This window comes from Clytia hemisphaerica, unplaced genomic scaffold (assembly GCF_902728285.1).
Source record: "Clytia hemisphaerica strain Z4C2 unplaced genomic scaffold, Clytia hemisphaerica genome assembly, whole genome shotgun sequence".
Classification (NCBI taxonomy): domain Eukaryota; kingdom Metazoa; phylum Cnidaria; class Hydrozoa; order Leptothecata; family Clytiidae; genus Clytia; species Clytia hemisphaerica.
In genome coordinates this window covers 906,317-919,420 of record NW_027104101.1, presented here as the reverse complement: position 1 = coordinate 919,420, position 13,104 = coordinate 906,317, and the positions used below count along the sequence as shown (strand labels likewise).

The 13,104-nt window shown below is 35.8% G+C and overlaps 1 protein-coding gene across 1 annotated transcript in view; it reads right to left on the bottom strand.

The window, feature by feature from the left end:
* LOC136813033 (sodium channel protein 1 brain-like) overlaps positions 1 to 13,104 on the bottom strand; it is a 57,616-nt gene that overhangs the window by 42,817 nt on the left and 1,695 nt on the right. The window contains exon 2 of the mRNA XM_067069542.1: positions 6,134 to 6,633. Within this exon, the coding sequence (XP_066925643.1) occupies positions 6,134 to 6,598 (465 nt within the window). The 5' untranslated portion in view covers positions 6,599 to 6,633. The remainder of the gene's footprint in view (positions 1 to 6,133; positions 6,634 to 13,104) is intronic.

Sequence of the window (13,104 nt, the reverse complement as noted above, 5' to 3'; positions counted from 1 at the left end):
TATACAAATCATGTACCGCTTTTTTCCGGACACACTGTATGGTAAATTCTTCACACCCACAAACCAACCATATAACCTAAGCATTATACCATCGCCAAGTAGATATATGTACTCATAACAAACAACCTTGCGTTTATATGTATTTCAATATTTCAGATTTTCATCCCAAAAAATCAACAAGTGCAGAAAACGAGGAGGAAAAAGCACAAGAGAGATAAAAAGTTCAAAAAAAAAGATAAAGATATGAAGCAAGAACTTTCAATCTCCTCTCAAATAATTTGAAAGTTCTCGCTAAAAATCTTCCTTCTTCCCTCTATCTTCAATTTTAGTACCGCGAAGTTAATCTTTAAAACAGGACTCCTTTTTCCCTTCTCGACTTCACCCCTCTCTTTTTATTACCTTCAAAAACTCAACGATACAAATAAGTAAGTCAAAAAAAAACTCCAATTAGGAAATATGGCCTATTTTTACAAGATGGCTAATTTCGTTTTTATCTCTCTGAATGAACTCTTTTTCGTTTTCCCGGAGACGAACGAAAGGGCTTTCTCCATCTCTCTACTTCCTACTTATCTGAAATTTTAACAAAAATCTTTAAATAACAATGCAACAAACTTCAATTTAACACTTTTACTTTAAGGAAACTAATTTTGGCGAATTTCGACAAAAGATTATCAAAATTAGTTCTGATCAAAATGCAAATAATTGTCACTTTGCCGAAATTGGGTCTCGCCAAAATTCTTGAAATCTAATTTCAAATTTTTGCCAAAAAAACGCTCATCTTTAGACAAAAAAGAACTGGTTTACCCTCCCATGTGCCAAATATTACGTAATTCGCCAAAATACTCGGTAGATTCAAATATTTTAAAGATGCTACTTACCAAAATTAGTTCCCCTATATTCCCCGATTTACTCTAAGCAAAACACGAATAAACTTTTAAGGGAAAATTTTTGGAGAATTAGATATTTTCTAAACATTTTGGACAATTCAATAACGATTTAGGTCCAAAATATAGAAAATTGCGACTTTTCTTTCATTTGTGAACCCATTCAAAGATTGGTTTGTTTTCGTAACGCTTAGAGAGAATTTCGAGAAGAAGGTATCTTTTGTACGCATACATACCCAGTACCTTTTTCGCCTAAAAGTGCCCCCATGAAACACACCAGATTTTTATGTATACAAGGAAACGTGAACTTAAGCATTCAAGCTGAGGAGAATTAAAAGCTAAATATTCATGATATGCACCATTGCAATGTTTTCCACGGACCCAACAGCTGATTGGTTGAAAGCTACCTGTATTGACTGATTTTACATCACTTACAGCCAATCAGCTAATGGGTCCGTGATGTAAACGTCAGAAGAAAAGAAAAACCCCAGTCTCGTCCCTAGGGTAGAATTGACTTTTCTACTCATCAAAACACAAGCTGATTAAAACACCGTTATCCTTTTGAGTTAAGGACGGTGATAAAAACTTATCTGCTGTATGCTTGGATAGATTGCAGGGTCTTCCAAACCCAATGATATGGTCTGAAGCACGGTGTTTTTTTATTTACGAAGAAAACAGGGTCAAACAAACAACAAACAAATACAAAAAAAACAGGGAAGAAAAAAACATTACATTAAAGCCTTTTATTCAAATAATGATTAAATTTTCCCTTTGTTAGTCCCTACGAGCCCCTACATAACCACGTCATTCTCATGTAAAATTTCATTTAAAAATCTTCGACTTTTCCGAGAGAAAATACAAGAAAGTTGAAATGATTTAATGAATTAAGGATAACAATTTGAATAATTTATGTTGGAGTTCAAAATGAAAAGGCATGTAAAATTTAAATCGAAAAATGACAAATTTTCAATGCGTGAAAAAACACTCTGTAAACTCATTAGAAAGTTAATTTATCTAACATGTGTTGCTATGGTTACTCAATACAATTCTTCCATATATATGTTTAAACATTGTTAAATATTGAATATTTATGCATAGTGGGGTAGTTTCAAGTCAAAAGGTTACGAAATATTAAATACTTTGTTTGTAGAATACAACCTTCGTGAGAATGCTAGGTTTTCTGAGCAGGGCTCTCCTAGACTGCCCAGTTGTCTGATACGAAAAAATGTTTGGTGAGAACTAAATTACGCCCCTGTCTCACAGCTCCGGTGGGGTTTTTTCTCAGTGGGGATAAAAGTTCCTATTATAATTCCAATGGGGATAGAAATTTCCTATTATAATTCCAATGGGGATAGAAATTCCTTTGTTCCAATGTTAAAAAATTCAATTGCAATGGTTTTGAAGTGCACTTTTTAAACATTGAATTCCGAATGGGGATGAAATAAAAGTTATTTCCAAGTGGGGCTGAAATTCTAAGGTATTTTCCCACCGAGGACGAAGTTTTTGTCAATCTTTCCAGTGGGACTGGGCTCCCGGCGGTATTAAATTTGCAGAATTTGCATGGCCACGCCACTTAAAACGTTCCTCACCAGAATTCATCAGTTTTTTTGTAATTTTCTGAAAGCTGTATATTGTAGAGACCTACAATCTTGGCCCATAATATTTGGCACAAATTCTGCAAAAATTTTAAAAACCTCAATTAGTTTGGTGCCTTAAATAAGGGTTTGAAAGTATAGTGTTTTAACTCAGAGTCTTAGCATGCTTAGAATCTATGGCCCATATACATATGTGGAATTATTTTTACTTTATGTAGCGTATAATCAAGGCCTAAAGACTTGAAGTGCTGTCTCGGAAATTGAATGACAAAATTTGGTTGGTTGATTGGCTGCTGCACGTTTGGGAATCGGTCATTTTGTTTCATTCCAAGTTTTAATTAATTGTTTAAGGATCTTGAACTTGATTCAGGTAAATCTCATCCTTGTTGTTTCAAATACATCATGTACACGTTTTTTTTTATATAAGTAACACGTTTATAAGGAACTCCAGGCTGAAAATGGTAAAAGAATAAGGAATTGTTTAGGAACTGCTCAGGCTCAGAATAAGAAAACAAGTTTTAAGGAACAGTAAGAGATGGTTATCCAAACTTAGCAGCTATGTAAATAAGGAACTCGATAAGGAACTTTGAGGCTGAAATTCTCTGTAAAAATAAGGAACTCCAGGCTCAGAGCAAAGCTAAGGTTCCTTATAAAAAAAAACGTGTAAATGATAACCTGAGATCAGACTGTGACTGTTTTCTGCACACCACGCTGAAGCTCTAAAGGGATGTCTGAAAACATAACAATCTGACGAATATGCAATCTCGAAATCGTAAGGACCGCGTTCGTCTAAAAGGACAAGGAATGACAACAAAGTTGCGCCGTATCGGTTTTTGACTTTCTGGCACACACCAAAATTCTTCTTGTAGAATTTTCCGCGGGAGGACTATTTTCCTCAGATGCTTAATTTTCAAGCGTCTTCAGAGGTTTACCGTGCGCGTAAAAAAATTATGAGCAACTGTTGTCAGGTTAATAGATGACTGATGTTGTTTTTTCTGAAAGCTTGATTTCCTAGTGTGACTAACTGTTATATTACTCCTCTTAAAGGTTTTGTTTTTGAATAGGAGTGATATCGTTTGCCTACTTATCATTTAACTTTTTAAGCTTTTTGGACCTACCTAAGGTAGTCCTTTAAATTAACCCTTGTCCGTTCGTTCGTTCGTCCGTTCGTTCGTCCGTTCGTTCGTCTGTTGCCAGCTTTTCTCAGGATTGGCTCATTAGTTTTTTCTGATTTTTGGCACAATGATGCAAAATGGCAATGCCCAAAATGTGACGGAGCCCGATTTTGGGAAAAAAATTTTCTCCGGCCAAAAATGCCGGAAATATGCCGGAAAAACTGGTTTTTTGGCATTTTCTCGAGATTTTATCATTAGTTTTTTCTGATTTTTTGCTCAAAGATACGTATTAACAATGCCCAAAACATGGCCGAGTCCGATTTTTGAGAAAAAATTTTTTCCGGCTTAAAATGCCGGAAATATGCCGGAAATCGCTGTTTTTGCAGATTTTCATTGGCCTTTTTCCTTATAATTGATTGTTTTTTCATTCAAAAACATTATTAATAGCAATGCCCACCATCAAGCATGTTTTAATTTTCAATAAAATTGATTTTTGAAGCCGGAACTATTTAAAAATCGCCGGAACAACCTATTTTCGCCGGAAATACAGTATTTCTTGAATTTCTCGAGCTGTACTTTACATTTTTTTATGAAATTTTGCACATTGATGCAAAATGACAATACCTAAAATATGACGGAGCCTGATTTTCGAAAAACATTTTTTTCCGGCCGAAATGCCGGAAATATGCCGGAAAAACCGTTTTTTTGGCAATTTCTCGAGATTTCATCATTAGTTTTTTCTGATTTTTTGCACATAGATGCGTAATAGCAATGCCCAAAACATGGCTGAGTTCGATTTTTGAGAAAAGTTCTATTCTTGCCGAAAATGCCAGAAATATACCGGAAATCGCCGTTTTTGCAGATTTTCATTGGACTTTTTCCTATTATTTCTTTGTTTTTTCACGCAAAATTATTATTGATAACAATGCCAACCATCAAGCATGGTTCAATTGTCAATAAAACTGATTTTTGATGCCGGACTTTCTAAAAATCGCCGGAACAGCCGAATATCGCCGGAAAAACGATTTTTCTTGAATTTCTCGAGCTGTACTTTATTTTTTCATGAAATTTTGCAGACTGATGAAAATGGCAATACCTAAAATGTGACGGAGCCTGATTTTTGAAGTAAAACAATTTCGGCCAAAAATGCCGATAATATGCCGTCAAAACCGGTTTGTTGCCATTTTCTCGAGATTTCATTAATCGTTTTTCCCGATTTTTGCATGAAGATGTGTATCAGCAATGCCCTAAGTGTGGCCGATTCGGATTTTTGAGAATCTTGTCATGCCGGAAGTGTGCCGGAAATCGCCGTTTTTGCAGATTTGAATTGGGCTTTTTCCATATATTTCTTTGTTTTTTCACTTAAAAAAATTATTGATAACAATGACACCATCAAGCATGATTCAATTGTCAACAAAACCTTTGCAAATTTGCAACTGGAACTTTCTATTTCTTTTTTCCCTAAACCCCTCCCCCCCCCCATCAAATATCAATGATAAAATTTAATGCATTTTTGCTAACTGCTATATTTTCTAAATGATTGTTTTTCTCCTTATTGCTATCTAAGTTTCATCATCAGGTAGGTCCATTCAGCATATTGCTTGTTGATATTAAATTGACACGGATGTCGAGCAAGATTAGTCAGAAAGAGGAAATAAAATATTTTGCTTATATCAGCACAATATAATAATAGGCAGACACTGTCCTGATATGAAACATGTGTCTGATATGAAACGGGAACACTTATGATATTTTGAAAATAAAATCTTTAGTATGTAACTAGCATAACATCTGATCACCCTTCACATCAAATATACCAATAAAAGTCTCATCTTTTTAAACTAGTTAACACCCTGTGATGGTAGTGTTATTTAATAGCTATCACACGGTACCGAGTACAATATGGGATATAGTTGTCGAGTTCAGATTTTTCGTCACATTTTTCGTGATAACTGGTTTATTATCAACTTGAAACTATCAACAAACTTTTCTCTCTCCATTTGTGTCTCTTCTTTCTTCTTTGTTTTGTTTTTCTCTTCCAATAGTTATTTCTTTCACTTTTATTTAGATGAAATTAACATCAAAACATTCGAATGAATCGAATGGTCATTAAAAAGATCAAAACATTCTTTTCATAGACTCTTTTGATAAGTTGTTGTGTATTGGAAGCGAAGAGAAAACCTTTCTGATCATAAAATTGTACAAAATATGATCTCTCGCTTACTAGACCCCTTTTGAACACGGTCTTGTATTTGTACGGTACAATATGAAATACAGCATTTATGTACGCGTTTTCAGCCAATCAAATTGCTCATATTTTTCATGTGGATGATAAAAGAATAAATTATTTTAATGAAAATTTCCCCTCAAAAAACAGTATTCAAGTTTCTCCTTCTGACCCAAAATTCAGTTAGTCAATTCAGAAATGCAGTAGTCGGCAGATAGGCAAACCTGGAAGAAAAGTTACGTAATTTTATCGAGTTGTAAAACACTAGAAATAGCAACAACCAATTATAAAACAGAACACGTAAAATGTTACCTCGTCACTAGGTCTTGTACGTCTTCTTTTCGAGCCAATCAGAAATCGTCGTTGTTTAAATGGGCGCATGCGCGGGTCATTAGTTGACATGTGACTTGAAATAGACGAAGAACGTCCGCGCGGTGAATCATCTCTCGCGTGAAGTAAGCGTGGACTAGCAGGCATTGTTGCACTGCGTTCACGATAATCAATCTCAAGTTCATGATTAGTGTTTGGTGTAGTTGCACTACGTTGTCGATACCGATTTTCGATAACCAGTGAATTATCTTTAATAACATCCGTGAAAATGATGTCGGGCGCCACTTTAAGTTTTTCGTTTTTGTTATGATCTAAGTGTCTGAAATCGGCATCGTTTAACGATTGGCTTAACATTGAGTCAGTGCTTCGTCTTCGTTTTCGTGGATATGTGGTAGTGCTTATGAAATGATTCTTCTTCAATATCAAATTCTCATCTCTCATGATCATATGGTTTTTATTGTGTTTTTATGTCAATTCATTATCTACAAATAAAGGAATTTCTATCGGTGAAACATACACATATACCTTTAAAGAGGCCCTGCTTCAATTTACTCAATCACGCAATTCATGAATTTCTGTTCACGTAAAGTTTCCAATTCTGCGTAGCCTTTTAACATTTTTCACGCATCCACGCAAGTAAAAAAGCCATTCATGCATTCACGCAAACCGCTGGGGGGGGGGGCTTTAAGCTTTTAAGATTGAGGATATGGAAAAGATTTTCAATAAGATGACAGAGAATTTTGAAGTCTATCGGGGAGCCTATGAACCTTTGCGCCAAAACAGCAAAAGTAGTTAGGTTCAAGTTTCCAGGACAAAATGACGTCAAATTTCCAAAGCCACCATCGACCGATTGTATTTTGACGTCATTCAGCCCATGTAGACACGAACCCAATTCCCTTATGGCAAAAATGTTGCGTCGTGTACAAAACACAGTATATTGATTGATGATTGGCTTCTCTTTAACAGAGGGCACCACCCAGTTGGCACACAACGTTATTTAAACGTTTATTTAATGTTCACAACGTCCGTATAACGTTATATGAACGTTGAAACAATGACGTTGTGTGTCAGTTACACAGGTCCTATTTGAGCAGTTTAGGGGTAGTCACGTTAGAACTATCACGCTGTAGTTTTTTGTTGCTCGCCAGCTTATGATACACTGATGCGCAGTTTTTATGATCAAGTGCGTTAATCCGGCTCTCACTCACTTCCACCTCATCCACGTGAAATGGGGTTTGGTGAACTCCATCCCCTAGCACAGTCACCGGCATGTTTTTTCTGTTATTATGTTCTACAGGGTGTCCTGGAAAAAGTCCTGTTTTAGAACACTACTACTTGTAGAAATATTTTAGTATGTGCGTGTCTAACTTCTTTCTTTAACGCAACACAGTAATTAACACTTAACTCTGGTTACAATTATACATCAAAGCATTAATCTTATAAACATGATTAAAATCAATTTTGTAACAAAACATTTTTGTGCACGTCTCATTCCAACAAAGTAAAAAGTAAATGTAGTAAAACACGTAAATACTGATTTTTGACATAGGGGCCGTCCACATAGTACGTACGCACTAAGGAGGGGAGGGGACCTCTCAAAAGCGTATGCTTGCGTACGTTGCGTACAGGGGGAGGGAAGGGGTCAAAGGAAAATGTACGTACGCTGAGAAAATGTTTTCATAGCCCTTTTTTGCTCGTTTTTTTGTTGATTTTTACGCTTCTTATACGCATCAAGGAAAAGAAAAAGTTTCTTGATAAACATTGAGTTTCATGTATGAAATAAAGGTCCGAACCATACGAGTTGAATTCGAAATTTTCTTCAACTGATGGAAGGTGTGAATGAAAAAGTACGTACTTACCAGGGGGGGGTAGCTATTTGCGTACGCTTGCGCACAGGGGGGAGGGGGTATTCGATTTTAATGCGTACGTACTATGTGCATGGCCCCATACACAGAGACAAGCATTTTTCTACTTGTAGTATTGTTCTGACACAGGACCTTTTACGGGGCACCCTGTACAGGGTGTCCCTAATTAAAGCATCGAGTCGAAACACAACTATGAGTAGAAAGTTTTTTGTGCGTGTTCACAAAATTGTATTTTAAGCTCTCCCTCTTTTTTCTTTGTCATTACGATTAATTTATACGTTGTAACTACCTTTTGTAATAAGCCTGTGTGATGGAGAACGTTCTTATATTTTAGCGATAACACACACAAACTTTTCTACTCAATCGCATGTTCAAACTCGATACTTTAATTAGGGACACCCTGTATATAAAGAAAAATTCTCAAAACTCGTCTAAACTTAGCAGAATAATAAAAAGTTCTCTGATCAATCAATGGGTATTCAATTCCCAAGAGGATTGAATATGTTTTTGAGATTGAAATTTTAGTATATAAGTCATAAAATTTGGCATAAATTATGAGGATTTTACTTTTATATAACAATTTGTCCGCTTTGTTCGGAACACTGTATGTAAAGTGACCACGCCATTGCAATAAGCTCCAGACATTTGAGGCCCGACTCAGACTCGGATCGTAGCATTAATCGTGCTGAGCTTAAAATCACGCAGATTTTAGTGCAAGGCTTGATTGTTTTTTTTTTTACCGAAAAAATTTCGCACAGGACACGAGGAGGTATACTAGAATACACAATTATATCAATGCAGTCAAAACATGTGATTACTCGAAAAAGTTTACGTGATTTTAATCCCATGTCACTTGCTTTACAACTTACAGCTGTAAACTTTATTAATGTCAATAAATTCGAACCAATCAGAAATAAATGTCATATAACAAGCACATAAAAATTTCAAGTAAAAGCGTGATTTGTTATGATACGTTTAAGAATTACTTAACTAACTGTTACAACGACATAAAGTCTTCTTCCTTATTCCAAAAAAGAAAATAACCAATAAACTAACCAATTCATCGAATAAAAAAGTAGTTTAACGTGTAAAGGCTTCCAACAAAGTTTCGAAACGACAAATTATGTAAAAAAAATTGAACACCATAACCTCACAGTGAAGTTATAGAGCTTTCTAATTCTTCACTTTTATAAATAATAAGAGGGAATTTTACTTTCCCCTACTTTAAATTTTAAGGAATCAAAATATATTCATCCTTATTACTATCCAATTGCTTTTTTCTCGAAGAAGGAAATATTGCTGTGCTTTTAAAAACATATTGGTTATTTTTCTTCTATAAAACTTAATTCTCGTTCTTATAAAAACTTGTGAAATGAAAACCTTTTTCTTATGGTCCATGTTACAACCCCAAATTTAACGACTGCTTTTTTTGCTGGGTTTTCTCAAATCTAGATTAACCGATTCGAGAGCCCGCTAGTGTTTTTTCTGATGTTTCTGGCCCCATAAGGTCGTAGACACCGACTATATCATGCCAGTTACAGGTACCTTATACATTAAGAATTTTTGACCGTGAAGAAAACTTTGCGGAAAGAATCCATGAATACTGAAAAGCGCTGTTTGTAATTCTCAAAACACATCCCATACAGTGATGTTCCTTGCTTCAACCCACGTTCCGTGAATGATAATTTGCAAAGAGAGGGGTATCCGAAAAAATCAAGAGAGAGTTAGTCTAGAAAGCTAGACGACTAATTCAGACATAATAAAGCAAAAAGTGATGGAGGGAACAATTTTAGTTTATATACAAACAAAATCCCCTAACAATAATCGTATTATCATATAACGCCTATACTACTGTATTACACTTATTGTACTTAAACGACTCGAGTCTAGGAGGGCACGAGAAGGAAGTTATCTTCGCATTTTTGCACATTAAAATAGTCAAATGCACATTTTTTATAAAAACATCCAAAATTATCGAAGCCTTTGGATGTTCTTAACTTTTTGGATTTTAAGCTTAAAAATGTTCTTAACATGTTCTTATTTTCAACATTTTTCATCATTTTTGCTCATTTTCCAAAGAAATCGGGTGCAAAGCCTTAAAATGTTCTTAACTTGTTCTTAACATTTTAGCCATCGGAAGCCGTATGCTCTTATATAGTTTGTTCTTATAAAAGAAACGCGTGTAGTGGTATAGTGGTTATCATCCTTGACTCCCGCCTGGGAGGCCCGAGTTTGATACCCACCGTGTCTCTACGATTCACTTGGCAAGTGAATATACCTTTGGCTGGGTCAACCCATGCCATGTGAGGGGAATTTGGTACCATTACTCTGATACAAGAGTGCCGGTGGATTAGAAGGCTTTGTGACGTGCCATGGCACTCATAAGGTTCGGCCTCGCGTGAGCATCGCTCTCCCAGTGTCGTTCGAGTGTCATGGTATACATGATATATGGTTTAGCAGCTCACGTCTGCCAAGTCGCAGTGTATGTCGGCGCCGTGATTTCTACTCCTTCGTGGGTAGGACCCATCCCGAATGCATTCGGATGGCTCATATCTATCTATCTATCTGTAAAAGAAACGTGTCGTCGAATAATAATTTAGATGAGAATAGCTCTTATCCAACTTTGACTTTGAACGAAACAGCTTTCATCCATAGGAACATTCAAATACCAGTAAGAGTTCAATCTATAAAGATGCTGGCGTCAAAAAATCGAAGATCGGTTAATATAGCTTTTCCTTGGCTGAAACGGAGAGGACTATTGCCTCTCTCACCGTTGATGAAGGCTCGTTAATGTTCTGAGTTGCTGAATCTTTTTTGAAAATATTTCTATCAAAAAGGAAGTTGTCCTGTTATTGCGTCTCGACACTGGCAAAAAAAATATTTCTCTTTAAAATGAAACCAAACTTGGTCTCATATTGAACCGGGTGGACGAACATATCCCAAGGTGAATTTGCAGGGGATATTTTTTTCTTTCTTCCAGGGGGTAAAAAGTTATTCTAAAATTTCCAGGGGGTAAAACACTGACTTTAACTCGTCTACCCTGACTTAAAGGTATGAAAAGAATTTTTCCAAGGGTTATTTTGAAAATTTTGCCACTTTCCAGGGGACATCCACACATTTCTAAGAATCTCTTTTTTTACTTGAAAAGGTTCGTCCACAGCCCAAAGCTCAATAAACTTTCAACTATTTTTTTAAATTATTTTCGAATTGAATCCCTTTGGTCCTATTGGTATTCAAAAGTATTTACAGTCACTAGACCAAGGTGGGCGGCATGAATCTAATCTGAAAGTACCTCCCCCCCCCCATCTTTAAGCTCTAGGACCTATTCTAACAGCGGAGTGACTGAAGTGATTTCGAATAACCCGAAGTGCTGACCCGCAAAAGAGAGGACGGTAAAAAGTGCCGATTTACCGCCGTCCTCAGTTGATCAGCAGCTAGCCGTCTCCATCGCAGAAAAACATACATACATAAACTCTCTATTGATACAGGGGTGTTTGTATCCTGTATTTAGGAATGACATCCCTTCATCATAAATTTTCAACCAAGGCGAAAATATTACAATTCCGGAAACCGGCTGGGTGAAAAAAGAATTTCTGACCCATCTGCAGACTATGGGTTCATGTATATGGTTCATCATAAAGAAAATCAAGTTGACCGTTCAAGCTATCAAACGTCGTTTACCATTCCAGCTTGTAAAAGTTTTGTTCGTTAAAAATAGCAAAAAAAATATTTTCCGGCCGGCTGCATGAGAGCTTTTTTCCTTCACCCGCATTCTGGAAACACTAATTTTTTTTACTTTCGCCCAGAAAACAAAATTTTCCGTCTACTTTTTATCACCAAACCAACCAAAAACCAAAAAAAAAAAATGTCTTTCGATTTGTTTCCTCTGCTACCAAAACGACCCTTGATTAGAAACTAAATGTTAACCTAAACTTCATTGTAGAATGTTTCATTCCTTGAAAATTATTCTTCCATTAGAGCCTTATACAAATATAATGAAGAAATCTTCATGAAAACCAATTGGTACAAAGGTCCCAGAAATCAACACGTCCAGATTCAAATAAAATTCCTCTTTATCTTCAGTAGTGTAATAACTTAAACTATACCGGCAATTTTTATACTTATATGTTTATTAACAAATGTATACTAAAAAGTTTCCCCCTTTTTAGAAATATATCAAATTGTTTCAACTAAGACACTCAAAGCGAAAATTGTAGTACCGTTTCTTTTTTTAGTACATGGTTTAGTTGTGGGTATGTTATAAAAAAATGAAAATTGAAACAGAACTAAAAACCCTATTCTTATTTAAAAAGAAAATGTAAAGAAAAGAGAAATCTCTGACACATCATGAAAAAAATGGATCCCTCCTTTTTATAAATACACGAAGAGGCACGGCCCTAAATTTCCAAAAATCCGTATATAAGAAGATCATTTATTCTAAGTGAGAAATTTCACTTTTCTTGAGCGAAGGATTAACAACATAAGATTTCACTCACTTCTTTCAAATTATATCACGGAGGAAAAGGGAACAAAACAATAAATCTTTAAACTTTTTGAAGCTGGAACTTCTTTCCTAAGCACATCTTTAAGGAAGATTCTTAGATGTGAGCCCCGGGGGGTACTATGGTTGCGAGCTGACGGGGGGGGTGCCGCCCGACTTTCGAACTTTGGACCCTTACCGGGACTAAAAAGGAGAAAACAAAGGAAAATTTTGGGAATTTTAAAACCCTTAGCGGGACAATTTTGACCTATTGGTACCCTCTATTTGCCTAAGAACCCCACCCCGGATGTGAGCCGACGTGAGTAAGCAAACAGACGAAAGATTCCTGTATAAACACTAAGAACTACATCAGTGTCGACATAAGACGTCGATAGCCAAAATATTAAGAACAGTTTAAAGCATTATGGGCTCTAAAATACCCAATTTCTCGGATGCTCTTAATTTTTTGATTTTCATAAGAATTTTCTTTAAAATGTTCTTAATCTCACCATTTTCTAATTGTTTTAGTGCATTCTCCTAAGAAAACGGATGTTTTCAAGTCTGTGAAGCGTGAAAATGTTCTTAGCTTGTTCTTAATAATTTTGTCA